This window comes from Patagioenas fasciata, chromosome 13 (assembly GCF_037038585.1).
Source record: "Patagioenas fasciata isolate bPatFas1 chromosome 13, bPatFas1.hap1, whole genome shotgun sequence".
Classification (NCBI taxonomy): Eukaryota; Metazoa; Chordata; class Aves; order Columbiformes; family Columbidae; genus Patagioenas; species Patagioenas fasciata.
In genome coordinates this window covers 14,581,590-14,609,442 of record NC_092532.1, presented here as the reverse complement: position 1 = coordinate 14,609,442, position 27,853 = coordinate 14,581,590, and the positions used below count along the sequence as shown (strand labels likewise).

At 55.0% G+C, this 27,853-nt stretch overlaps 2 protein-coding genes across 2 annotated transcripts in view; both read right to left on the bottom strand.

Annotated features, from left to right (window-relative positions):
- Positions 1 to 979: 979 nt before the first annotated feature.
- On the bottom strand, positions 980 to 13,584 carry FA2H (fatty acid 2-hydroxylase). The gene is given in 8 exon segments (XM_065848474.2): positions 980 to 1,158; positions 2,152 to 2,404; positions 2,871 to 3,043; positions 4,270 to 4,376; positions 4,485 to 4,627; positions 6,775 to 6,870; positions 13,242 to 13,536; positions 13,538 to 13,584. Coding segments are annotated over 8 exon segments (1,185 nt in total). The 5' UTR covers positions 13,576 to 13,584; the 3' UTR covers positions 980 to 1,078.
- A 4,786-nt stretch (positions 13,585 to 18,370) lies between these two features.
- WDR59 (WD repeat domain 59) overlaps positions 18,371 to 27,853 on the bottom strand; it is a 48,181-nt gene continuing 38,698 nt past the window's right edge. The window contains exons 20-26 of the mRNA XM_065848599.2: positions 26,812 to 26,893; positions 24,868 to 24,980; positions 23,671 to 23,818; positions 23,507 to 23,579; positions 21,796 to 21,922; positions 21,260 to 21,402; positions 18,371 to 20,103 (exon numbers count right to left, since the gene is read on the bottom strand). Of these exons, the coding sequence (XP_065704671.1) occupies positions 19,868 to 20,103; positions 21,260 to 21,402; positions 21,796 to 21,922; positions 23,507 to 23,579; positions 23,671 to 23,818; positions 24,868 to 24,980; positions 26,812 to 26,893 (922 nt within the window). The 3' untranslated portion in view covers positions 18,371 to 19,867. The remainder of the gene's footprint in view (positions 20,104 to 21,259; positions 21,403 to 21,795; positions 21,923 to 23,506; positions 23,580 to 23,670; positions 23,819 to 24,867; positions 24,981 to 26,811; positions 26,894 to 27,853) is intronic.

The following is a 27,853-nucleotide window of genomic DNA, read 5'->3' as shown; positions in this document are numbered from 1 at the left end:
CGTCAGAGCACCAGGCTGATTTTGGGAAGCACAGCACAGCACATGATGCTGTTGCCCAACTTCGGAGAAGTGAGTGGTTACTCCAACCAGTTTCCGCTTGCTGAGCGTCTGGGGTCATGCAGATTCGCTGCGGTTCCCTTCTACGAAGACCATTTTTCCCACCACCACTGTGGTCAACAGCACAGCTTTCATCAGCATGTGGAGCTGAGAAAAGTGACCACAAGGTACGGCAGCACCAGGGCCACTGGAGCCCAGGAAGGGATGCGCCAAGGGTGGGAGGACATGGGAGCAGCCCCGAAGAATACGTTTGCCAGACCCTTTTTAAAAGTCTTTATTTTTCAAAATATACAGTTTATTTACAATTGTAGTGTCTACAGTTTTACATATAAATTTATTCCAAACCTTTAAATATCTGCAGTAAACATTAGGAAAAAAAAATAATCACAGGATCAGCAAAAATGGCATCTTGTAGCAATTCTGTTCATTGGAGTTTGAGTTTCAAGTAGCCAATGTCTACAAAAAACATGAACCTGATAAATCTGGCAGAGAGATACAGGTGCACTGGTTAGAAAAAGGCAAAATCCAGACCTGCGGGATCCTCTCCCCACGGGCTGCAGGTCAAGAAAGTCCCATGCTAGGACTGGGCTGAGAGAAGGACCCAGGGTACGGAAGCCCCTTGGCACGAGTTAGGTGATGGGGTTAACTGCAGTGTGTTGGGCACCCTGGGGATGGGGTGCCCTGGGAGGGCCAGGGGCTCGGGGAGCTCCAGCGAAGTGCTGGGGTGGAGGAGAGAGGGCAGCATCGGGCACTTCATCTCTTGGGCAGCAGACCTGCCCATACATCCGTGACCTGGAGCAGGAGGGCAGCGAGGAAGGGGTGGGAGCCCCCCAGGGAGCCCCACAACCTCCTCCTCCCCTTTCCCCACCTCCTCGCCCCCCATGGCAGTGCCGCAGCTGAACAACAGTGCACCGAGGGGATGCTCCAGTGTGGGGCCACCACTGTGGCACAGTCCCCAGGACAGATGGCAGCCCCAGCCCAGGCAGGATGGAGCCGGCAGCTGTGAATTGTGCTGGAACCATCAGTCCTCTTTCTCAAAGGTCTCCTCGGGGATGAGCGTTCGGAAGGGGCGATCCCAGAAGCGGGTGCTGATGCCAAAGCCTGTGGGTAGAGGAGAGAGTGCTCAGCCTGTGGTGCCACCATCACCAGGATGCTGCTGCGGATAGGGTGCAGCTCACTCAATGTTAACTGAGCCAGTGCCACTGTTGCCAAGAATGACAAGGCTGGGAGCAGCCGGTACGAGGTGCATGTGGCCAGGATGGGATGTCACCCAGCTGGGTGCAACAGTGACAACAGCTGACAGTGGTGCCAGGGCCAGGCAGTTCCTTCAAAGAGACTGGTGAGGGAGGTGTGTCCATGTTTTGGGGAGGGAAGAAGGCAAGGTGAGGGTGAGGAGGGAGCAGAAGGAGCTGGATGGGTCATGCCACCAGCTCCACTGATGATAGCTTATCTGGATGGGGTGTTTTCTCCTAGGAGACCGGGCAAAGGGCAGGTTGAGCAAGCACCAGGCTGGGGAAGGTGTGGGGTGGACCCAGGGAAGCCCAGGGCCTCTCCCTGCACCTGCCAATGCCTCCCAGGAGGAGGAGATGCTGTCCTGGGTGGGGACAGGCACCCACATCCCTGGGTGGCATTGGTGCCCGTCGGCGAGACAGACTGCTGCCTTCGTCCCTGTGCTGCTCTGGCTCCCCAAACTCAACCTGAGGGCTGAGAAATCATAGAATCACAGAACAGTTCAGGTTGGAAGGGACCTTCAAAGCCCATCCAGTCCCACCCCTGCCATGAGCAGGGACATCTTCACCAGCTCAGGTTGCTCAGAGCCCCGTCCAGCCTGGCCTGGGATGTCTCCAGGAATGGGGCATCCACACCTCTCTGGGCAACCTGGGCCAGTGTTTCACCACCCTCAGTGTACAAAATTTCTTCCTCGTGTCTATCCATGGGCCTGCAGCATTTTGTATATCTCTTCCCAGTGACACAGCTCTTTGGCTTCCCCACCCCAAATCCCAAGTATTTCAGAGCATCAGCTGCAAACGTGCAGGCAGGCTGGGCTTTGACAGCCCTTGGCCCCACTGGCACATGTGGGAAAGGTGGTGTTACCTGATTTTTGGTGTTCAAAGTGATGCTTGACGTGATAAGCCTTCAGCCCATACAGGTAGGTGCCTTTCTTTGGTGAGCCGTAGTGGAGGTAATAGTGCATCATGTCATAGATGACATAGCCACAGAGCCCCCCGACGAACACTGAGAGCCCCAGCACCTCGGGCAGCAGGAGCTGCAGCACGCCGTAGAAGAAGCCAATCACCAGTGAGGCCGGCACGGGGGGGAAGACGAGACGGGAGCTGTCGAAGGGAGACTGAAAGCGGAGAAGGATGGTGGGACAGGTGGCTCCCAGCTCAACCCATGTCCCCCAGCCCCCAGAACATCCCTAACACTTGGGAAAAGCCAACTCCAAAGCAGCCCCCAGAAACCCTCCCCAAAAGATGTACCCAGCGAGAGCAGCCCCTTGCCCACACCAAAGGTGGCCAGGCAGCTGGTGGCTTTGGCTGACAGGTCCTGAGCGCCACAGGGCCATTTCCTCCAGAGAAGCTAGAGGGAGCCCATGGCTTTTTAGGTCTTCCCCTCACCCAACCAGTGCTTGCAGGTTTAACTCCAGCTCCTCTGAGCCCGTCTTACAGCCCTCACAGGTATTAGATAAGGGCCTGGCTTGCGGTGAAGATGCCACAAGTCACGTCCAACATGCACAAACAGGCTCCGCCTGAGCAAAGGCCACCGTTCCCATGGCCTGGCGGGCGCCGGTGGAGGTGGGAGCTGCGACTCACCTTGTGATGCTGCCCATGCAGCAAGAAATGCAGCGTGATGAGATAGTAGTTACTAGCAGGTGGCTTCATGTGGAAGACAAAGCGATGGATGAGGTACTCGAGCAGGGACCACAGGAACATCCCCATGAGGAAGATGAAGGGGAAGAAGTATTTGTGGACAGGGATGGAGTACTCTACACAACAAGACGTGCAGCGGTCAGCAGGGCAGGTGACACATGGGTGCTCTGATCCATCGCCATCCTCATCCTCCCTCTCACCTACCTAGGGCTTTTCCAGGGAGATACATTTTCCTTTGATTCCCACTAATTTACACTGTTTAGGGAAACAGTTGGCTTCTTGCTGCAGCCAGGAGCTGGCAAGGAGGGGTCTCCTTCATCCCAGATGCCAATGTGGGCTTGGACCTGCACTCCAGGGAGAGCCCTGTCCTTACAAAGCTGTTTCGCCCACCAGAAAAAAGCAGGACAGGCCTTATCTGTGCAGGCAACACTTGTAACAGTTAAACAGTGTTGCTGGCATTCTTGTATTTTTTTTTTTTTTTAATTTTTGAGATGAAGAATCGGTTTGTTGGGCACTTTCCCCCACAGAGCATTTTTCAGCCACCTCCTCCTTTCAGGCCCAGCTGCCAGCCCTGCATCCTTGCTAGCAGAATTTGGATCCCCCCCAAATCTGTTCATTTTGGGGAAAAAAAATAAATAAATAACCCTTTGGCAGCAAGGTGCTGAAGGCCACAAGGAGCAAGGGGGGTGGCGGTGCGGCGGGTGCTCCCCCCGCAGCCGGGCACAGCTGGCACCGGGTGGCATCTTGCAAAAAAAATAGGGAGCCCAGAAAAAATAAATAAATAAATAAATAAATAAAGCACAACAAAGAAGACAGCCTGCCCTGGCCACGCTTGTTGTTCCCGGGGGAGCAGACAGTGGGAGATTCAAGGGCAGGCGCTTCGGGCAAACAAGCCCCGCACTGTGCGATGCTGGCGATGCTGAGAGCTGGGTTTGTTCACCCGGCGTGCCGGCATTCAGCCATGGCCTGGGGTGGGTGTCAGCGGGGGGTGGCACGTACCGCAGCGCCGGTGCAGCTTGGTTTTTGGGGTGGAGGGAAGGGAGCAGGCTGCAGCCCGGGCCAGTGGGCTCTGTGCCTCTATCCATCCCCCTGGAGATATCAAATCGCAGGGTGAGAGAAGGGGATGGAGGTGGGCGAGCTCAGGCTTTACAGCAGGTCAGGCGGTTTTGTGCAGGGGACATGCTGGTGGCTGTGGGAACAGGGGCTCACCTGCTGCTCTTGCATGCACAGAAGGAGGGATGGGGAAGGCATGCAGGGGTCTGCCCCTACCCGTGGCTGTCATGCCCCTGGACACGGAGCCAGCGCAGCGAGCCCAGCCCAAAGGCTTTGCCACCACACATACCTGTGGTGAAGGAGGAGAAGAGCCTGGTGTTGCCCTGGGCAAGGGAGGTGTAGCTGACCCAGCTGAGATACAGCACCACGGGAACCCACACCACAATCACCACGTACCTATGGGGTAGAGGGACAAGTCAGAGGGACTGTCACAGGGGGTGGTGAGCCATCCCCCCTCCCCATGGAGGCACCGGCCGGGGCATGGCACAGATCCCGGGGGCTCACCACGCTGTCTTGGAGAGGGACTCGAGGAAATCCGAGTGGAAGAGGCGGATGGGCCGATCCACAGGCTGGTGCACCCACTCGTCGTATTTCTCCCCCAAGTAGCCCACCTGCCACAGCAAGGGCTTCTGCCAGTCCACCAGGTCCTGGGGGAGCAAACAGTGGTTGTAGCCCCACACCCAGCACGAAGCTGTGCTGCAGCTTGGGATTTCAAGCTGCAAACCCCTTCCCATCCCCAGGAGCAGCCACTTCTTGCTCCAAGCAGCCCTGAGCTCCCCACAAGCTCCAGTGCGGGGCAGACAAGCAGAGCCAGGCACACATCAGCACCATCAACCCAGGAACATGGGGCTGGGCTCACTGCCGTGCCACCGGGTACCTGCCCATGGTTCAAGGTGAGGGTAACTGTACCAGGACCTGGCTCAGCATCAGGCCCTGATAACTGAGGCTCTGTACCCCTCTGGGAGCTGCCAAGATTAGATAGCAAGCAGCGATACCCCTGCTTGCTAGCTGTGCCAGTGAAACGCTGGTAGGACACAGAGCCTATCCCTGTGGCAGTGCTCTGGCCAAGGGCTTTTCTCCTTGCAGAGAGGATATGCAGGATGACTGCAGCCATTCAAGCCCTTTGGCAGTGAGGAGCAAAGCAGAAAGGGATGGGGGAGCAGGATACAGGATGGGAACACAAACGCCAGTCACTGCTCCAATGCATAGAATTGTAGAATACTTTGGGTTGGAAGTGACCTCCAAAGCTCATCCAGTGCCCCCTCTGTCATGAGCAGCGACATCTTCACCAGATCAGGTTGCTCAGAGCCCCGTCCAGCCTGGCCTGGGATGTCTCCAGGGATGGGGCATCCACCACCTCTCTGGCTAACTTAGGCCAGTGTTTCATCAACCTCACCTCCTTCATATATGAATCTCCCCTCCTTTAGTTTAAAATCATCACCCCTTGTCCTACCGCAACAAGCCCTGCTTAAAAGTCTGTCCCCATCTTTCTTATTGGCCCCTTTTAAGCACCGAAAGGCCGCAATAAGGTCTCCATAGAACCTTCTCTTCTCCAGACTGAATAACCTAAACTCTCTCAGCCTGTTCTCCCTGCAGAGCTGTTCCAGCCTTGGATAATTTCTGTAGCCCTCAAATACATGGCAGCATTCAGATGGCTGCAAGAGCAAGAAGGAACCCATGCAGTCACACGTTTGCACAGGATAAAAATAGATAGACCGAACCAGGAGCACCATCTCTGCTGCTGCTCAGCATCCTTGGACACGTCTTCTGCTGGCTTGGCCAGATAAGGTGGCTTTTCTGTCCCACCCTTACTCCAGGACAGAAAACCTGCTCACCCGGCCAAGCCCCAGCCTGGCAGCTCTGCAACGGCCATCCTGCATCACACAGGCAACCCAGGGCCCAGGGCTGTGCTGCCGGTCATTTGGCATTGGGTGGTGTGTGTGTGGTGGGGGGCAGCTCAGCTTCAGGCATTTCAGGGCAAAAAGCTGAGGTGGCCATGGGTATTTTTGGGGCTCTGCTGCAGGCAGGGCTGGATGTGATCACCCAGGTGGGGAAACAACCCCAGCCTGCAGTGAGTGCATGGGACAGGGATGGAGTCACCCTCTGTTGGAGAGGTAGGGGACAAGTTAAAGCAAAAAGGCCACTTTGGGATGGTAGATTCCACTTTCAATTGCAATCAGCAGCAAAATATTAAGTTTGCTGTGTGAAAGGTGTTCCCCTGCTCAAATAAAAAAAGTCATTTTGCATGATAAAAGTACACTCAGCAATGAGCAGGGGCTGTGCAAGATGGTGCCACAAACAGCAGGGACCCTGGGACAAATCCCCGCTCCTGTGTCAGGCTCAGAGAGGAGCAGGCAGGGCAGGGAGCAGCCTGCATGCAATGGGATTGCCCTGTTCATGCTGGGGGACCCATTAGTGCTCATTACAGGTGCTCAGTCACGAACAGAAATAGGAAAAAATAAATAAAGCGAGAAAGCAAGAAAATAAAGCAAGCAAGCAAGCAAGGTGCGGCTTGGCAGGACATCCCTGCTCAAAGGGCACAGCCGCTGTCAGAGAAAGCCATCCCCGCCCACGCCACCACGGGAGCCTGCCAGCGTGGCCGCACCTGGGCCATAAAGCATGAGCGATCTCGGCTGTGCTCGGAGAAAGGGCAGGAGCAGCCGGATCAGCTCCCTCCCAGCATCCCTCCCACCCCAGTCAGCAGAAGGCCAGAGCTCTCGTGGGAAAGAGGAGATCCAGTCTCCTCTGGGACCCCTCTGGCAAACAGTGTTCTGGAGAAACCCCCAGCTCTTACCTTCTCCACATCCACTGTTTTACAGCGGGGATCCATTCGTGCTGGGGTCTGAGCTGCAGCATCCACCCCCTGCTCATCCACCGTCTCGGGCTGGATCTGGAAAGGGAAGGAAAACTCCCAGTGAAGCATCAATGGCAGATGCAGTTGGGGACAGTGGTGGGGTGGCAAGCTTGTGCCCGCCTGCTAAATAAATAAATAAGGGGGAAAAAATCTAATGAATGTAAGTCAGTCAGTTCCTGCAGAGCAGGTTCCTGAGGGATGCGGCTGCTGCCGAGCTGGGCTGCCCTTTGAACCGTGCACTGAGCATCTCACACTCCCATCTTTTTGGAAACCTCCCCCCAAGCCGGCTTTTCAGGCCACCCCATCACGCTGCTGGGAGGGCACTGGGTGCTGGGTCTTGGGCGCTGGCTCCGGGGCCCTTGGCCAGCGATAGCCTTGCAAACGGGCAGTGCCGCAGCCTGGTGAGCACCAGCCTGAGCCAGTCCCGCTGCAAGCAAAGCCAGGAGCATCGCCGGGCAGTGCCCACAACCAGGCTCCTGCCCCACCACCCCGCTGCTCTCCAGCAAAAGCCCAGCTCAGCATTTTGGTCCCCAAGGAAGACAGGCTGCCGGAGCCGGGGAGTGTGGCATGGCCGGTGCCACCACCCTGGCTCCAGGCACTGGGGAAGAAATGCAGCAAGAGCTTGTGGCAGGGAAAAGGACAAAGCGCCCTTCACAGAGCAATGCTGGGATGGGCACCTTCAGCGCAAGGTGGGGTGGGGGGTTGGTTTTGGCTAGAGAGGGCAGGCTGGGGTTTGGGGGGTGTGCTGGTGCAGCGGGATAAAGCGCAGGCTGTGATCCTGCTGTCAGGTCTGGCTGAGAAACAAGAGAAACCTGCCTTGTCTGATGCTTGGAAGCAAACGCACCACCGGCTGCCAGCTCTGGCCTCCTCCCCATGGCCCTGCCAGCTCCGGCGCTGGCCCTGCCGCTGGTGGAGGGCTTGGCAAGGCCACAGAGTGTCCATGCAAGCCCCAGTCAAGCCATACCCTGTAGCAGCCCGGCAGCTCCCCAGGCACGACGTGCCAAACATGCCTTCTCTCCCACTTTGTCACCTGGAGTTACCCATTAACCCAGCAGCCCTGGCACAGCAAGGCCCGCCAGGTTTCCCAGCTGTGTCCCTGGCAGCGAGGGAGGGTTTTCTCCTGGCAAACAGGGCTCCTCCATAGATGCTTGCCCCACTGCTGAAGAGGGATGCAATTCCCTCAAGGGATGTTGCATCCCTGTTGGGAATGAACCCTCCCCAGCAGCCGTGGGAGGAGCTGGGATGCACAAGGACCAGTGTCACCTCCTTGGGTGGACAGGACTTCACTGGTGACGCCGAGGCATAGCTGGGCGCTGTTTGCCAACAGCAGGCACTCCTTGCTTGATGGGCTCCCACCCCCTTTCTAATAATAACTGGATTTCAAACCTCATCCCATTGGTATGAGAGCTGCAGTACCCAGCCCCGAGGAAGCCCCTCGCCCCGGGGGGAGTGGGCAGGGCTGGGGTTATTTCCAGCCAGATTGGACTTCAGGAGGCAGCAGTTTTGCTGCAGGCAGAGCACCAGTGTGAGCTGATGCTCTGGGCCACCACACCTCCCTCTGCACCGGTCCTCACTGCTGTTTTGACAGGCTGAGAGAGCTGGGATTGTTCAGCCTGGAGAAGAGAAGGTTCCAGGGAGACCTTATTGCAGCCTTTCAGTGCTTAAGAGGGGCCGATAAGAAAGATGGGGACAGACTTTTTAGCAGGACCTGTTGTGACAGGACAAGGGGTGATGGTTTTAAACTAAAAGAGGGGAGATTCAGGCTGGATGTGAAGAAGAAATTCATTACACTGAGGGTGGTGAAACCCCGGCCCAGGTTGCCCAGAGAGGTGGTGGATGCCCCATCCCTGGAGACATCCCAGGCCAGGCTGGATGGGGCTCTGAGCAACCTGATCTGGTGAAGATGTCCCTGCTCATGGCAGGGGGGCACTGGATGAGCTTTGGAGGTCCCTTCCAACCCAAACCATTCTGCGATTACATGATTTTCAACACTCCACACTCTGTCCTTCAGCCAGACGTCCTGAAACCCTGGGGAAGGTGGGATGTCTTGAAATCCAGCTGAGGATGGTCAAGTTATGTTTTTGCCTCCTCCCCACGGGTGTTTTGAAAAAAAATCTGGCTTTAAGCAATAGAGGCAGCTTCTCTGTCCCCTGAGCCTGTACCCTTCCACCTCAACACTTGTACCGCAGCCTCGCCGGCAGCAGGAAGGATGCTTAAGAAAGCCAGGCTGATGCAACCACCTGTCACTTCTCATCCCCTTTCCAAAAATGCCCACATGCCTCCAACTGCCCTGCCCATGGACGTCCAAGCACCACATCACGGCTGGAGCCTTTCCCATCCTCCCAGCTCAGGGAGGCAGATGGGGGCTCAGACCCTACCTCACTGGCAGCACCCGGGCTGGGGAGGATGGGTGTTACCAGAGAGGTGCCATCACTCTGCGTGCTACGACAGCTCCCTTCCAGCACCCAGCCTCACCTGAGTCACCTCCTCATCTTCCTTGGCCAGGGAGGAGGAGGAAGGCTCTCCTCTTGTTCACCCTGGGGCAAAGGGGTGAACTGAAAGGGCCTGCAGCCATGGCGCAACTGGGGTGCAAGCCACGTCTGCACGCCCTGGCTCGCTCCCTGGAGTGGTGGCACACTCCTGCCTGCCCGGAGCACACAGGGACCCCAAGGGACTGAGCCCCACCAGCACCCAGACCAGTGCTGGGGCTTCTGCCCATCCTCCTCAAAATAGAAAGGTGGGTTTGGAAATAAAAAGGTGGGTCTGAAGGAGGCTGAGGGGTCTCTGCGAGCACTGGGCTCTGCCTGTTGCCTGTGGGTGATGCTGATGCATCCAAGTCGTCCCCAGGCAAACAGGTCCTGCAGGGAAGGGTGCACAAGAGGCCTGATGTAATGAAGGGAAAGTTAACGCCTACAAAGTGACACCTTCCCACAACACCACCCTGGCAAGTGGCAGCTCTGGTGAGGTGTCAGCTCTCCTGTCACGAAGCAACGGGACCAGACACCTATGGCACAGTGCGACGTGGTGACCAGGTAACCTGGTATCTGCCTCCGAGCACCCTGCCGCCCTTTGCGGGTCAGGCAGGGCTGTGGGGAGCTCAGCACTGGTGCTGTGCCAGCTACACCACCCTGATGCTGCCCCACATCGGAGCTCAGGGTGATAAAAGAAAAAAAAACCAGCTGTGACAGGAGCAGGTACAGCAGGAGGGACAGTCCAACACAGGGTCCCATGTGCCTGGAACACAGGCAAGAAAAGCTCGAAACGTCCCTCTGGCCCGAGCAGGGGGATGCTGCCCACAGACAGTTGCTCCACCAGCAGCCCAGACCCGGTTTTTCCACCTGTGCCCATTTTCCCAGTGAGTCAAACGCTGTAGGAGTCCTGCTGTGCCGCAGCATCATGCTGGAGCCTCCAGCACCTTCACTAAGCTCCGAAACAGCTTGAATTGCTGATGTCCACACAGGATAAGCTGTGCTGGCAATGCAGGCTCAGGCACATAGCAGAAGGACACCCCATGAGACGCAGGGAGCCCCAGCAAGGTCCCCACCCATGCTGGCATGATCCCAGCATCACCATCCCACCAGCACCACCATCCCTGGGCAGTGGCTGGCAGAGCCCCACAGGGCTGCGTCTCAGCCCATTAAACACTGGGTGCAGCAGGACTATTAAAAAGGTTGAAGGTAACTTGTCCCGATGGTAACAATAATAAAATAAAGCCACTTCTTGTTACAACGCCTCCAAATAACGCACGAGCGCCCATGTTCAAAGGAGCTCAGGCTGGGATAGAGAGCCAGGGCAAGCTCAACGTGCGGTAATGCTGGCAAGAGGAAGGGGAGGACACCAACCCAAGAGGGATGGGGGATTTACTGTGACTCATGGCCACGTCACTCATGCCAAAGAGGCTGTGATGAAAGTCTCTCATTGCTTAAAAAGGTGAGGTAATTAGATGATCCAGTTTCCCTCTAGCAGGGCTCTTAAAAATCCACTGTCTAGTTTGGGTAATTATTGCTTCTCACTTTGATCTCCCCTATGCATTCTCTTTGCACTGATAAAAGGTTCGGGGGTTAATTTGTCCTTGGCCAAACAGGGCTGGGTGACAGAAGAGAGACCTGTGGTTGAAGGATGGAGCCAAGCTCCTGAGGGCTGTGGGAAGGGGCACAGAGACATGTCAGTGGGGTGGACGCTCGCTCTCATCTTCCTCTTCACCCTTCCTGCATTAATGCATTTTTCTCTCACTTTCCAAAACCCTCGAAGTCCCTGGGTGTAAGCAGGGAGGATGCTGCTGCCTGAGGGAACACAGGCTCCTGCATCCCTGGGCATGGGGATGGTGCAGCCCTGGGACCTCTGACGAGTGAGAAGAGGCACCAGCAAAGCTGTGGGGTTCCAAACACAGACCGGGCCCACGCAACATCTCCTTCAAATTGCTGCTTAGGGTATGTCTGGCCGAAAGCAGCCAAAGCAAGAACGCAAGCGCCACTGTGGGTATTTGCTCTCCCTGTCTCCCTCCAAAGGGGATTTTTGGGTGGTGGCAAGACCAGCAGAACAGCTCACACATCACATGTGTGCTGGACGCAGCACAGACAGCCTGGCTGCGCCGCAGTCAGCTTTTTTCCCTCCCCCTCGTGTTACAACCCGGGATGGTTTATCTAGTGCCAGGTAGTGTCTGATCTCCCTGCGCCCCGACGTTATCACGCCATGTATTTGCATTGGGATGGTGGCAATTCCCCTCAGCGTGGGCTGCAGTGCGAGAACTCGTTTGTCCGGTACCTTCCTTTGCCCCAGCCCGTCGGGCTCGTCACGCCTGTGAGGAGGCGGCAGCAACAAGTGTCCCAACAGAGGAGGTGCCATCGCTGGGATCTGGAGAAAGAGCAGGCATCGCACCCAGGCTGAACAAAGCCTCGTCTGTGGCGCTGCCGCTGATCGGGGCTGAGCCTGCGCCACGGGGAACAGAACTAGCGAGAGCAAACAACCAGCCCAGGGGAACCAATCAGTCACTGACCTTACTGGGATGTGCAGTGGGGAAAAGCAGCCACTGGGCTGTCAAAGGGGGCTGGGCTGGACCTGCTGCTCAGGCATCCTGCCCGCGGTGTGCCGGTGAGGGCTGGTAATCGGGCGGCAGCGCCCGGTGCCACACTGCCTCCTGGAAGTTCACCCGGCGGCAGTGGCACTTCCTGGGGTATTTTCCTGGGAGCACGGGGCTGGTGTGGTGAGGATGGCACTGAGTCACAGTCACCTTCGCCCCACGCCCAGACAGTTCGGGAGGTGACTGGGCTCCTTCCCCAGCAGCGGCTGCTCATCGCCGGCGAGCCCTGATGCCCAGTGCCCTAGTCGAGCACTGAAAGTGCCAGGAATGGTGCCCTGACCCATCGCCAAACCTGTGCCACATGGCCCTGCTAAAACTGACACTGAGCTGCATGTCTCCATCTCCCACACCCCCCCAAAGACCCCAACACCTCCTCACTGTGCTAGCATGCCAGGGCCACCCATCAGCCCTGCCTCCCAGCATGGCCAGGGCAGGATGTGACCATGGGGTGGGACCCTACAGATACCAGGCTCTGTGCACCTGGCACACGGTCCATCTCAGGCTCTGAGAAGCCTGGACCCTATGTGTCTCATGATCCTCTGCACCTCAGGCCCCACAGACCTGAGCCACATCGACACTGACATCCTCACAAAGCTCCCCAGAGCCAGCATGCCCCACATGTGTGGGACCGTTGCACCCTGTACAGCGCAGGCACCACCCATGCAGGACCCTCAGAGCCTCAAACACCCCCTGCCCCACACACCCCACACCCACAGCCTGGACCCTGAACATCCTGCGCCACTCAGACCCAAAACACACCACATCCCATACAGCTCAGACTCAGGCCCGGGTGCCCTATACATCCTATATGCCACATGTGCCCCAAAGACTCCATGCCCCATACACCTCAAACCCTATACAGCCTCTGTATGCCCTGTGTGGCTTGGAGCCTGGACCTGGGGTGCCCTATGGACCCCACAGGGTTTGAATCCTGTACAGCCCAGAGCCAGGGTACCCTATAGACCCGGTATGGCTCAGATCCTGCACAGCCTAGATCTGGAGTGCCATATAGACCTTGTACAGTTCAAACACTGTGCACCGTGGACTTGGGGTGCTCTATAGACCCCACACTGCCCAGATCACACATAGCCTGGAACTGGGGCACCCTACAGACCCCAGACCCTACATCCCAGACATGGGTCAATTCAGACTTGAGGCACCATATAGACTCCATATATCTTGAACACCCCGGACCTAAAGCACTCTATTAAACTTCGTACATCCCAGCCCCAGGACACCCCGGACTTGGAGCACCCTACAGAGACTCTGTACATCCCAGACCTGGTGCAGCCCCACAGACCCCGCACAGCCCGGCCCCCGGCGGTACCTGCTCCTCGCCGGGCTCCATCTCCCCCACATAGTACTGCTCCAGCCAGCGGCGGGCGTTAGCCGAGTGCCGGTGGGGCGGCCCGTCCAGCGCAGCGCTCACGTCGGTACCCGCCCGTCGTCGGAGCAGCTGCTCCCCGCCCGGGTGCAGCCGCACGAAGCCGCTCAGGTCGTAGAGGCGGCGGCGGCAGCGGACCAGGCAGGCGCCCTCCGCGCAGCGCGCCCGCACCTCGGCGGCGCTGAAGGAGCGCGGAGCCGCCATGGCCACGGCCCCGCTGCCCGTCCCGCTGCCCGCGGCCGCCGCGCTCTGCCCGCACCTGCTCATCTGCATACATGCATATGCCGCCCGGACACGCCCTCCTGGCCACGCCCCCTCGCTACCCATTGGAGCGCCGCGGTTGGGGGGCGGGGCTTGGGTGGGGAGGCTCCGCCCCGCGGCAGGTGCTGTACTCGGGAGGGCACGGGGCACCCACAGGGGATGATGGAGGGAGTGAGGGCAAAGATGGGGCAGGAATGGGGGCACGGGGCTCCCATGGGTGGGTTATGGAGTAGCAGGGGGCACCCACGGGTGGGTGATGGAGGCAGTTGGGGCAAAGGTGGGGGGAGAAGGGGGAAGATGGGACACCCCAGGGGGGATGGAGCAGCAAGGGGCATCCACGAGTGGGTGATGGAGGAGTAAGAGGCATCCATGGGTGGCTGATGGGGGAAATGTGGCATTCTGGGGGGAGGGGATTGGGTGCTCCAGGGAGGGGAGAGGGGCACATGGACACACTCGAGGTGGGGGGCAAGGGAAGGGTGTCTGAGCAACCCTGTATGGGTTATGGCACTGGGGCACACTGAGGTGGGGGACTGGAGTACGGACATCCCTGAGAGAGGGATGGGGCATGTGGGGGCAATCCAGAGGGAGTGTGGATTTGGGGAGGTCGGGAGGCACCTCAGGGGTGTAGTTGGGTGGTATAGAGCAACCCCAGGGAGTTATGGGGGGGGTACAGGGCACCTCCAGGGGTATCACCCTTCCACGGTGGCCAAAGCAGAGGGAACCCCAGTCCCTGCTCAGAAACCCCCCAGGAGAGTGGGACTCCCTCCTGGGGCTGCCCCGACCCAGCATTACTTGCTACGAGGCACTACGTACCCCCTGGTTGTTTGCAGATTTATTTCAATATTTAATTAAATTTCACGCATGTAATTAGCCTGGGCAGGCAGCCCTGCAGCAGGGGCAGGGCCAAGCAGCCTCAAACCCCTCAGAAAATCACAAATAAATCACAGAGAATGACAAGAAAGGATCTTTTCTCCCCACTTTTTTGAAAGCCTTCCCTCCAAGCAGCTGCTGGGATCAGGAGGTGGGTTGTGCTTTGGGGTGACACCTTGGAGCACAGGGGCCAGCCACACGCTGGCAAATTTCAGCATCACTGGCCACACTGGGCTGCAGCCAGTGATTAGGGTGGGGCTCACTGGCTCAGGAATGGGGACCCCCCTGGCTTTGGGGTGCTGCAGGGCTCCAGCAGGCACAGCTGGGCGTTAAGAGAGAGGCCTTTAATCAAGACAGATACCAAACCGGTGTCAGCTCCACTGCCCCGACCAGCTCCCAGCATCACCCTGACAGCAGCTCGGGGGAAAATGTCCCTCTTTGGGGGGCAAAAGGTTAATTTTACACTCCAGTGGGAGCAGCAGGATTTAGAGGGGCACATCTCTGGCCAGGGCTGCCACAGTGCATCCTTGGTGCTTCTGCAGAGGGGGTTTTCGGGTGGGGGTCATAAACATCTCAGGTGCAGGAGCCCCAAGAGGTTGTTAGGAGCCCATGTAAGAGGTGCTGAGGGGTGGGACAACCCACTTTCCTGGGGGGCTTTCCTGACACCCTCCACAGCTGGCAGCAGCCCTGGTCCCAGGTGGGAGCTCAGCCCCCACAGCCCTCTGGCACAGTGGGTGGCTCCAGGTGGGGATCAAGGTTTTTTGGGTGGGAAGAGGTTGGAGGTGGATCCGGGGTGCTCAGAGACCGCTACACCCACATCCCAAACAGGGTGGGGTGCTGGGGGAGGCAGAGGGGTCCCCTGGCCATGACCCCACCATGCTGTCCCCACTGGCTGTGCCGCCCTGGCTGGTCCGGCCAGTGATCTGGGTCTGGGACGTCCTTCATGGCCCAACCCTGCCACAGCGTCCCGTGGTAGTGCTGGGAGCAGCGTCCTCAGCGCTTCCCAGTCTGTCCCAGCCTCTCCCCACAGCCACAGGGGCCGGCGAAACCCAGGAAAGGCATTTCCTTCCCTTCCCACCCACACCCAACCGGTGCTCGCGGGCAAGGAGGGTGAGGGAGGACAGGCCAGATGCCACGGTGATGGCCCAGGAACCAGGGGGATGCACTGCTCGGCTGAGTTTCGGGGCGTGCACGTCCTTTGGGCACCACATTCTGCAAAGGGCCGGGCTGGGGTCTCACCCGTGGTCCCAGCTCAGGGCAGGGACAGGTCCAGCCTTTGCCAGCCTGGGGTTCCCCGCACAGCACAGGCTGTACCAGTGGGTCTCACCGTCCCCTCCCGAACGCAGGGGAGTTGCTGTCCCAGCTCAGCTGCAGCAGGGCTCAGGGACATCGGTGAGCCCATTGTGAGCTGACACCTCATCTCCTCTTGTTACAGGGTGTCCTGGGCTGCATAGTGGGGCTCTGTCCCCCATGCAAGGGACAAGGGTGTCCCCAGGGTGGACAAGCCACCCTTCAGCTCTGCAGTGAGGACAGGGGAGCAGGGATGCACCGAGCGCTGGTGGCAGCAGGAGAGGGATGGTGCTGGGAACCGAGCTGCCCAGCAGCTGCCATAACAGTACCAAATTGGCTGTAGAGAGCTTTGCCAATGGCCATCTGTCCCCCTGTTGTCCCTGTGCCCCACTGTCCCTGTGCTGTGCCAGCCCCCAGGGCGAGCAGCACTGGGGAGTGGAGCCGGCTGATGATCAGCTTGGCTGAAACCAGAGCAGTCAAGTGATTTTGGCTCATCAGTTCCTGAACTGGTTTACCCACCAGACAGACAGGCAGGTGCTGGGGACGGCGCGAGGGAGACGGCAGGAATGCGCCGCTGGGCTTTGGGCAGGATTGGGCCCCGCAGCACTGGCACAGGCTGACGCTGGGTTAATGAGGCTGTGGATGCAGAGGAGGAGTTGATACAGACACTGCAAGGAGCAGCATCCACGAGGAAAAGTTTTCCTTGGCACCTTTGCTGATATCTTCATCCCTCGTATCTCTGCCAAACTTTGATCACTAGGAATTGAACTTCCTTCTCCACATACGGAGAACCTCAGCGAGGACAGGGAAGGCACCTCACACTCCTTACGCCCCCGCTAGCTTTTCAGAGCACAAAAATGCTTTAAAAAGCTGTCAGTGACCTCGAGGGCACAGCGTGGGCTGGCATGGGAGCTTTCTCTTCCAGCCATCCTTGGTAGAGCCAGCGTGGATGCAGCTGCAGCAGTCCTGGGGATGTGCGTAGCAGGCAGCTGAAGCAAGCCTTGCCAAAGCAGCTGCTCAGTATCAGACCAAAAGCCCCTTGTGCTCAGCACCCTCCTCTGCAGAGGCCAGAGCCGCAGGCAGGGCTTGAGCACAGGTGTGAGGTGCAGCGGCTGCCCAGCGCTGCTGGTTGGGGATGCACAGGCAGGGCTCTCCAGGTGGGGGCTGGGATGGAGGTTCCCTCTCTGGAAGTGCCCAGCTGCTCCTAGAGCACTGGCAAACTCGTGGCACAGGTGATACCCCAAGGCAAGTAGTTTCACATCCTTCCCACGCAGCATGTGAAGAGCAAACTCCTACCTCGTGCTGAGCAGCCAGTTTAATTCCATGACTCTAGTTCCTGCACCAGCAGAACTCATGAAGGGGACTCCCTGCGCCCGGGATGCAGAACCAACCATGGGCTACAGCACTGCCCTTCAGCTGGATGCTCTATTTGATTTGCCTGGTTTGACCATAGCAGCAGCACTGGGGCTGGTTTGGTGCTCACTGGCATGTTCTGTGCCAAGAGCCCAAGCAGTGCTGGCCTCCTCTCCCACCCCTGCCACTGCTCCCTTCTCTAAAATCTGAGATTCAGAGTGAGATTCGGCCAGAACTTTTTGCACTTTACCAAGTCATGCCAAAAAGCAGGTGGGTAAGAGGACAAGTAGCTGAGGGGCAGAGCAGATGAAGGGGCTGGTGTGAGTCACCAGCACAGCAGCACGTTCCATTTCTGATCATTTATTCCAGACAGGGGTTACTGAGCAAAATGACTGCAATGCATTTCTCCTCTTTCAAAGCTCCAGGCAGGTGAGCCTGGAGCTCACAGCCATTCCTGTTTCCTCGCAATAGCCAGTTCTGCATTGAGCAAGACCGCTCCCAAAGCCGCCACCACACACGCTGCGGGGTGTGAGACAAATGCTCGCAGCGTCCGGGAAGAAATTCCACCTACCAGTGCAGGGTTGCACAAACAGCCACAGCAACTGCTTTTCCGCCTTCCTCTGAAGCATCAGTCGCCCTCCAGCTTGCAGGTATTCAGATACTGCAGAGATAGTCTGTAATGGACTGTAATAACACACATAAATACTGCAATCTGTTGGTCTGTCATCTTTAAATAACAAGCCTCTTTTTCCTTCCAACCTACAAGCACATTCAAGTATGGAAATGAAAATACTTCCGAGCTGAATGGCTGTCACGTAGGAAGAGGGCGGGAGCCCTCTCCTCCCCACGGCTCCTGGCAGAGAGCACCCTTGCCCGAGGGCCAGTGCAGCAAACACTGCAGCACCCACCGTGCCTGCCTGCTCTCTGGGGACACAGACACTGCCTGGGGCTGCCCCAAACTGCAGGATGTGGGGTTTGGTTCTCTGGGAGCTCAGACACCACCCCGCTTCGTTTTCGCAAGAGGCACATCATGCCCTGTGGGCAGTTCCCAGGCCAGTGTGACATGGCAGTGCCACACGCTGTCACATTGTCCCTGCACGAAGGCAGCTGCTGTGAGAGCCAGGGGTGGGGGTCCCAGCAGCAGCCGGTGACCCCCCAGCTACCACAGGGCTCTGCCACCATCAGGCACAGGTGTCCAGAGAGGGACCCCCACTTTGGGGTGGAGGGAGAGGGCTGTGGGCTGCAATGCTGGGAGAGGGAGGTCCTAAGGTAGGCAGAACTTACATAGTGACACCAAGTTCTGTCAGAACAGCACTTAAAAAAATAATTTTAATGTTTTAATGTTTAAGATACACCATCTGTTCATCCCACAGCAGGATCGCGCAGCCTGAGTTAGAGCAGAGGTTAGGAGCCGGCACGGCCCGTGGTCCTGCTCAGCAGGCAAGAGCAGAGGAAGGGATCAGTGCCGGCGTGGGGTAACACCAGCAGGCTAAGCCCTGACCATGTGTTTACCCAAAACCAAAGCTCAGGCTGAAGCCTGCTCAGCAGAGGCACAAGCTGTGTACACAACCGCACAGTAGCATCCCCGGGATGGGAGCGCCCAGCAGGCACAGCCCCAAACAGATTGATTGATCCAGTACATTCTCCAAATGAAACTCCACAGGGAGAAAAGGCACAAACCTTTTGCCTCTGTGAATCCCACCACCCTTCCAAAACCCTTTTTTCCCCTAGAAATTGCTGCCTCCCTGGCTCAGAAGCCTCATCACTCAAGTGCATCAGCAGCAAATCTCAAATTATTCATTGATGCCCTCCAAAGAGCCTGGAGAAAACAGTCAAAGGAACTGGCATGGAGCAAGTGTCCTCCTTAAGTTTTCTCAGTAAGGAAGCAAAGGTTTTCTGAAACACCTTCAGATGCCACCATCCATGGAAACACCGTGTGCATCCCAAACTCCAAAGGCAGATGCCTTTCCCAGTCACCAGGATTTGTCACCAACAAGGCAGGGACAGGCAAGTTAAAGTGCATTATATCACCCAGTCAGAGCAGGAGAGGGAGATATCTTAAGAGTAATGGTACTAAAACTGCTGGAAGAAAGGAACTAATCCTAGTGACCTCAGGTGCACGGCTGGGCTTGTCACACCAGGCACAGGTACTGACCAGGGAGCAGGAAGCTATTTAGGAAGTAATCCTGAAAAACAGGGTTTCACTCTTTTGCTTTATGGGATAATCTAAACGATGTAAACAGCCGTTCAAAACAAGGACCCTGTTGCTTCCAAAAGTAACTGAGCACAGTCCCATAGACTATTTGCTCTTCAAGCACAGTTTACAGTTTGCCTCTAGAACTCACTGTTGCTTGCAAATTATTTCTGCTTTAACTGTGCAAAATGACTATTTTGCTCACTTTGAGTCCCCGTCAGGAAGCACCTGGCAAGACACTACATCACTGGAGTGAGCTTGGCTCTGCCAGGGGAGCACTTTCCAAAGGAGCTTTTTGACACCTCCTCATCCCAATGGAGACTGGCCAATATTCACACACTCTTCTGCAGGTGAGAGCAATTCTTCTGGTCTGGCATCCATTGCCAGCAATGGACATGGGGAGTTTGGGCAAATTAGTCTGAAAGCAACCTGGGAAGTGCAGGAACACTGGAAGCACTTGTAAATGTCACCACAGCGCACCACCAGGACATCCTGCTTCAGCTCCCTGTGGCGTCTCCTCCAGACACTGTGGAGCAGAACTCGAATGGCTTGGGAATTAAATATTAAATCCAGTTCAGGGGCACCCTCCTGCCACCACCGCTCAGAAGGTGCTCTCGAGCAGGCAGTGGCATCCGCAGCCCGTGGGGCAAACCTCCTGGGTGCGAAACCACTCCATCATATGGCTGGTGTGGCCTCCATGTCCGCAGGTCAGGCAGAAATTTGAGGAGCCTCGCACTGCCACGTGGCAGATAGCGCACTGGAAGGTGAAGCCCTTGCAGATGGCACACTGGGTGCCGCGCACCTCGCTGCGGCAGTGGCTGCAGTACACGCCAAACTCTGGGGAGGCGGGAAAGAAACGGAGAGAAAGGCAATCAGTGCTGGCAGAATCATGGACTAAGCAGCCCTGTGTGCAGCCCCCCACTTGACAGCCAAGTCTCCTGAACCCACTGCCCAAGAGGACTGACTCCAGTCAGCCCAGGACAGATCCTGCCGCAAGGCGGGAGGACAGTGTGTTGTGCAGGTCTCAGTTTCGTCTCCGTGCAGGAGCAAAGACACTGGCAATCAGCATGCCAGGGCACAAACTGGCCCCTGGATTTCCCTGATGGCTAAACAGCTGTTGGCTGGGAATGTGTCTCAGATTTTTAGCTTCTGACATGCTGACACACGCTATGGAGATGAAGGCTTCCCGCTGGTCTCATCTGCCTCACATCACTATGAAGTGTACCTAAGAGCAAATGAGAACGGCCTTTGTTTCTCATCATGGAGTGAACACAGAGCACATTCGATGCACAGTATCAGTGTCATGATTATTAGTCATGAAGGGGCAACAGCAGTGGTCAAAGTCACCAATTTTCATTCCAGTTACTCCCCTGGAGCTGCCCCTGGCGAAAAGGTGAGACGGTATCAAGAGCTGAGCAAGCAACTGCTGCATATCTGGCATCTCTCACCCGCTCCTCTCTTCTCAGAGGCCTAGCAGGAAGACATTTCAGCAACTGTCCTTAAGCAGCAATTCTGGGCAGCTACGCTGCTGAAAATACTCTGGAAGAAATGTCCTATTTGCCTATTTCTTGGCTAGTTCACCTGCAGTTAGAAATGTTGCAATTTTATGCATGCACAATAAGGAAACTTCAGTCCAGAATCAGACACTGAGACAGTGCATGTCTGGGCTCTTGTTCAGAGGGAATAAAGAACAGTCATTAGCATAAATAGCTCAACATTGCTCGTGTAGAAATACATTTCCATTGCTCGCGGAAATATACATTTCCAGCTTCACTGGAGACACATTACAGTCTACAAAGCCCTTGGGCCAACATCTATAAGCCTCATTTCCACCCAGAGTTGCGAAGCAACTAAAGCAATTCACTGGCAGAGCAAACCTCTGGGCAGAACGATGGACACTTCTCACCCACCTGCTGACTGCAGGTTCCCAAGCCCCCGAGGCACAGCCGTGACTCTGCCCGGGCAGCAGGAGCAGACCGAAGCCAGGACTCACCAATCCCTTTGTGAGGATCAGGAGGACAAGACACAAACTTCAGAACCTCAGCTCGCTTCTCTCGCAGGCCCCAGCGATACAGGATTTCTCCATAGCACTTCTTGAAGTCATCAAATTGCTGAGTGTTGGCAGGATCCAGGAGCCTAGAGGAACAAACAGGGTTGCCGTCCACCTGACTGACTCTCAGACCATTTGCAATTCTCTTCCCAGTGACAGCTATTCCACCAGCTCGTATCGCTAGAAGAGCAGCAGATTACTTCCCATGTCTTGCTGAAACATTGCTGAATGCAATGCTATGCTCAAGGGGGTGAAGACTGGGTGGACCACCAGCTGGGGCCACTTATAGATGTATCATGTGCAATTCCAGCAGAGCTGATCTGCAGTATGAAGTTTCTTCAAGCAACTACCTGAATGAAAGGGTCTAGGAGCAGGAGTGCTACTTCACGGCAGGAACAGAGACCTGGCTATAGAGTTCTACCTGACCTAGGCACAGAGTCACACGTCCCTGAAGACCTCCAAGGCATGCATTAACCTACCTTTTGTTTTTCTCATGCTGGTCCTTCTCACGTTCGCGATGATCGGGATACATTAGGTTTCCATAGCGGAAGTCATCCGGAGAAGACTCGCACCAGGGAGTGGACACCTGCTCCGTGTCTTTGTTTGCTGCAAGCATCAAAAGGCTGTGAGCGTAGCTCAGAGCTCATGAGCTCAACCTCCGCGAAACTGGGGTGGGGAAGGAGACATGGAAGACTACATGTCCGCACACCTCAGTCTCCTCTCTATGACATGGTTGTATCACCTTTTGCATTCCTACAAACACTGCCCTGACTTAGAAAGCTACGTGCCAAGCTCTACTTGCCAAGTGCTTCTACTGCGTTTCTGGTGACAGGATGGAAATGGGGATCACCAGGCAGAGAAATCTAATATGGAGGAACCCCTCTGGCCTTCCACTTTAGACAAAAAGTATCTGGACAATCAGTCCCATGGAGTTTTCTTGGGAACGTTCTCCCCATTAGGCCAGGCTCCTCTTCCCTGGGCAGGGAGGACTGTCATCACCAGGGCTGCAGTTACGTAAAGGGGCCTCTGTATGTCAGGTGCTGCCCTGGGGGCAGGGAGAAGGCTGCTAATAACCGCTACAAGACAACACCAACTTCGTTAACCCCCACCGTCCGCTCTTCCTATGTCACAGATGCCTTGATATCTCACTGAAAAGTCACAGCTTTGGTGCTAACAGGGCTGATGCTGCCCCAGGTCATTTATATCGCTTGGAATCAGCCAACAGCTGCAACTCTGACACTGGAGCCCTTACTGGTGATCTGTCTTTGAACAGAAAATGTCCTTATGCCCATGGACATTCATGCCACTGAGAACCCAGCATTCCTGACTGCTGCTGTTCATCTATGACAGGTGAAAGCACAGCATTGCTTTTTCCCCTGAACCCTGTGGAACCAGCTCGCTGATGACACTATGAAGTCACCCGTGATAATGGTTGAACGATTGTGGTGACTGGAAGAGGTGTTTGAAGACTGGAGGAAAGCAAATGTCATTCCTGTCTTCAGAAAAGGCAAGAAGAAGGACCCAGGGAACCGCAGACCAGTCAGCCTCACCTCCATCCCTGGGAAGCTGATGGAGCAGCTAATCCTGGGAACCATCTCCAGGTACATGAAGGAGAAGGAAATTACCAGGAGGAGTTGGCACTGACAACAGCCTCAAATTGTGCAAAGTGCCAGGGCTGTGGAAAACTGACAGCACCAGCCAGCAGCGAGGCAGTTGCCCCGAGTGCTTGATATGGCCAGGCTGGAAGCAAAATAGTACAAACTGGTCTGTAATTGTCTCCAACTGGAAAAAGGCATCAGTGGGAGCTCCTGGCTCTGGGCCGACCTGTGATCCAGGGGCCTAGCTTGGTATGCCTAGGGCGTTTGTAAAGAGTTTCTCCCGGTCAGGCAATACGCTACAGAAGTCAGAAGGGGCAGGACTGGGGGAGCATCGACACGGTGACTGCGAGCCCTGCTCACTTCCAGCCACGGAGTCACATCATGTTGGCCAAGCCCTGGAAAGCTGCTCTGGCAGAGCACATCTGCAATTACAGACAGTACTAATTACCTTCTTTCCTCACCAACAGAGCCATCTAAAATCCAGGCCAGAAGGGAGGCAGATTCCTCTGTTTACTAGCCAGGTCTCAATACACAGAATCAGAAACTGGTTGGGGTTGGAAGGGATGTCTGGAGATCATCTAGTCTAACCCACCTATGCTCCAGCCTCCAGTGCCAAGTCCAGGATCTGACATGCTGGAACAGGAGCCAGAGGAAGTAAAGCTTGGCTGTTGAGAGGGAAAGGAGAGGAAATAATGTCATCTACATGAGAGATGGTCAAAGATATTCAAGACAAACAGGAAAGAAATGCACTCATACGTATCGGCTGTGGGAGGCCAGGTTGGAGGCACGCTGAGGAAAGGGGCCATAGGAGTTTGGGCATCCCTGGAGCCTGGATTGGGCTTCAAACACACTGCACAGCATGGCCAAGGTCTGCACATCGTGGAGCTGTGAGTAATGAGCCAGCCTGGGAAATGAAAGAGATAGTATATGATTGGGCATGGTTCACTGGGAAAAGTATCAAGACTCCAGGGCAACTAATTTCACGCTGGTTGCATAAATTGATCTGGGTCATATCACTGCTCAGAGGAGGCATCTGCAGGACTAGGTTGTCTTTTCCATCACACTTTTGAGGAGCCAAGTCCTCCCTCTGGAAACACTCGTGGCCTAACAGGCAGAAGGATGGGAACTCTGGGAATCCAGAAGTGCTCATGGCCTTATTATCCCAAGTTCGTGCAGCCTCAAAAACAAGGTCCACAGGACTGATTTTAACTGGATGTAAAGCCATTAGACTCACGCCCAGCCATGCTGCCTTTTTGACAAAGCCCTCTACAAGCAAGTATCCTGCATCTAGATCACAAGGTAAAACCCCACCACAGGTTTTCTGGATGGTTCTGAAGTTCCTGGATTGCTCTGAAGACTCAGAGTGATGAAAAACTACCTGTCCTCCCCTGCCACAGAGCAGGAAAAAGCCTGGTCAAACAACCACATGCAAAGTACACCACACAAATCCTGGGCCTCCAAACAGGGTGTATCAACAGATAATATCAGTTATGACCCCTCCTGAACAGATTCACTGGCAAGTGGACACTTGCAGCTCACACTTGGCTTTGGGACCAGAGGAACGATGCACAGCAATAGGGAATTTGAAGGTGAACAAACCAGGTGAACAAACCAGCTGCAGCATCACACTCATTTAGGAGGTGGGGAGCAGAAAACCAAAATCTCCAAGTCAGGCGCTGCGGGCGTGTTGGAAAGCAGAGCTCCCAACTACACCCGGCCTATTGCTCAATGTCAGCCAAGACCTGGGTGCTTGGTGGGAGGCCAAATGCTGCCTCCTGTATGTCACAAACACACTTGCAGCTTCCCTTCTTGATGTATCTCAGGCTTGAGAGGGGAAAAAAGCTGTGGCAGTAAGTCCTCCGAGTCTGAAATGACGCGTTACAAAGTACATAGTTATGGAGCGCTTTGCTTCAGCAATCATTCCCCAGCCCCCCCCGGCATTCAGACACCTACAAGGACTCCAGTAATTGACGTCCAAATGGATGTTGTGCCCAAGGTATCTCCAAATCTGGGTCAGACTTCGGTCCAAGACAGAGATCAGTGGCTACCATAGCCAGTGACCAAACCTGGTGGACAGGAAGGAAGATCAAAGCTACAATTAAGAAATAATCACACTCCCAGGGCATAGGTGTACACAAATTCACTCACAGACAGATAATAATGAAACTTTTTTTTTCAATCCTGGCAGCAGGAAGCCGTTTCAGCCTCCATGTCACAAAAATCATACAGAATAACACAGAAGACCCAAAGCTTTCCCTGTCCCATTTGCTTTGAGTTTGGATTAAACTTTGAAGAAGAATAGTCTATAGTCTAACAGATCTGTCAGGGCAGCTTAACAGACCTGTTAGTGCGTTTTGTATTCACAAGCCTCAAAGGGTTTAAATTTGATATAGTTCTTGGGTTCAGAGATGTCTGGTGGCAGAAGGTTTACTGGTGAATCATTATTTGCATGAGAAGTATCTTTTGATTAGCTATGAATGTTACTGAACACCTCTGTTCTCCTAGCGTGGCCCGGCAGAGACACAAATAGTTTGCCATTTCTATTCCAACAGTTTAACTATTTCATGTGAAATTTCTCCTTCATTTAGCATCCTCTACCCTGAAAACAGTTCCACATTTTCAGTCTCTACATCACTGATCTAGGAATGTTTCTCCTGCTGTGCCTTTCAAAATGGGGCAATTAGAATATTCCAGGGAAAAGCAAAGCTCCTAGTTCAGCATGAGAAAAGAGCAGGAAAGGAAAAAAAGGAGCACGGTGCTGGAAAGACAGCAGAAATCAGAGAACTGTCAACACAGAAAAGTAAAGAAAAGAACAAGTGCTCCAAGTACAAAAAACAGCCAGGAACAGTAATTCCATAGCTGCTCACTGCGAAACCAGAGAGAAACTGAAAAAAGGACAGGGTTGAGTATGAGTACAGAACGGAAACGGGAAAGATGCCGCTTCCCGCACTGGTGCAGAGCACATCTCACATGTCACCTGCAGCTCAAGCCTCCATGTCTGCTACGAGTAAGGTAAACTGTGATACAGGCTGGACTTACAATGGACAGAGAAGAGCTAGCAAGAAACAGAGGTATCTCAGCGAAATCTTGCTGCTGAAGTTATTCTACCTGAGGTTCGGTCTAACACAGGAAAACCAGACAGCCAGACCAAGCACAAACAAAGGGGAACTAGACCTACCTTCTCTCTCCTGGTCTAGCAGAACTCACCAAGAAGCAAGAAAGCAGCTTGCATTTGCTTCTGCCGAGACCAGGTAAACCTACACGTGTTCCCTGCCTGGGTCTAGGAAGAGCCAAATGCTCAGGAGAGGTGCACATGTCACTCTGGCACTGCCAGCCCGCTCCTGTTGCTTTCAGGCACTCCTGAGTCCTGTCAAATGTTCTGCCTGTTGTGATGCACTAATCACAAGGAAAAGGTTGGGCCACAATAGCCATTTTTCTCCTATTACTAGTTCTGGGGCTGGGTCCTTGGGCTGAGACTCTTATGGGGAGAAGCAACCTGCAGTCAGCACCCATTGCCAGCGCAGATGAATGCCGAACAACGGGAACGATTGCATAAGACAAAATCACCTCCCAAAATGCTGACAGCAGCTAGGCAACTGTGCGCACAGTTACTCCATTTACTGACTCAAAAGTAGGCTGCATTCCTTGCTTTGCCTGCAGGAATTCCCTGAAAAATGTGCTTCCCTCAGTTTGGCAAAGGGCATAAAACAATCTGCTTACAGCCTGGGGAAGGAATCTCTCAACGCCAAGAGTCAATGAGGTAGAGACCATCTCTACGGCTGTTGCGCTGGCCTCAGTTCACCAACCAGAGACTCCCAGAACAACTGCAGAACCCAGGTGGCTGTTGGGTTATCAAGGTGACAGCACAAGCCATTTCAGGGTAGCACGGCATAATACCTGTACAAGATCCCTCCGTCCCACAGCCAACGCCGAGGCAGCATTCTTCTGGCAAGTCTCCTGGATATTATTCACATTCAATCTAAAAAGAAAGGAGACAGCTCAGCGCTGGTTGGCACATCACCTGTGAAGGTGGGGAGAGGTGGGGGGGGAAATATTTTTGGCAGCAATGAGTAGCCCAGAACCTCCTCATCAATGAGCCTGCAAGTATGGCCAGGATCCCATCCCTTCCTTCTCTGTTTTTCAAGGGTCACGGCTGTCCTTCTCCCACTATTCATCTTCACTATCACGCTGCATGTCAAGTCCAGCTCCAAACCAGCTGGGATTGATACGAAGAAGTACCATTTCCAAGAAGATATCGGACTACTCAAAAATGGGCCACAGAAACAATCAGAGGGCGGGAGCACCTCTGCTATGATGACAGGCTGAGAGAGTTGGTGTTGTTCAGCCAGGAGAAGAGAAGGCTCTGGGGAGACCTTATTAAGGTCTTCTAGTACCTAAAGGGGACCTACAAGAAAGCTGGAGAGGAACTTCTTACCAGGGTATGTAGTGATAAGACAAGGGGTAATTGCTTTAAACTGAAAAAGAGGAGATTTAGATCAGATATAAGGAACAAATTCCTCCCTGTGAGGGTGGTGAGGCCCTGGCACAGGCTTCTCAGAGAAGCTGTGCATTCCCCATCCCTGGGAGTGTCCAAGGTCAGGCTGGATGGGGCTCTGAGCAACCTGGTCTAGCAGAAGGTGGCCTGGTCTAGCAGAAGGAGGGTTGGAACTAGACAATCTTCAAGGTCCCTTCCAACCCAAACCATTCTATGATTCTATGATCTGCAGTGATAATGCTGGAGCAACAATTCAAACTCTGTATACAACACCCCATCGCAAATTTTTGATTTATAGGTGACAAGTTCCCTCTCACAGACAGAGGGACACCACAAAAAAAGCAGCAAGGCAAGAACAGAGGAAGAAGGTACAGAAACATTCAAAGATCACATTATAGCACAGCAATGCCAAAGACAGCTGCTCTCATTTGGGAAAGGATGTCA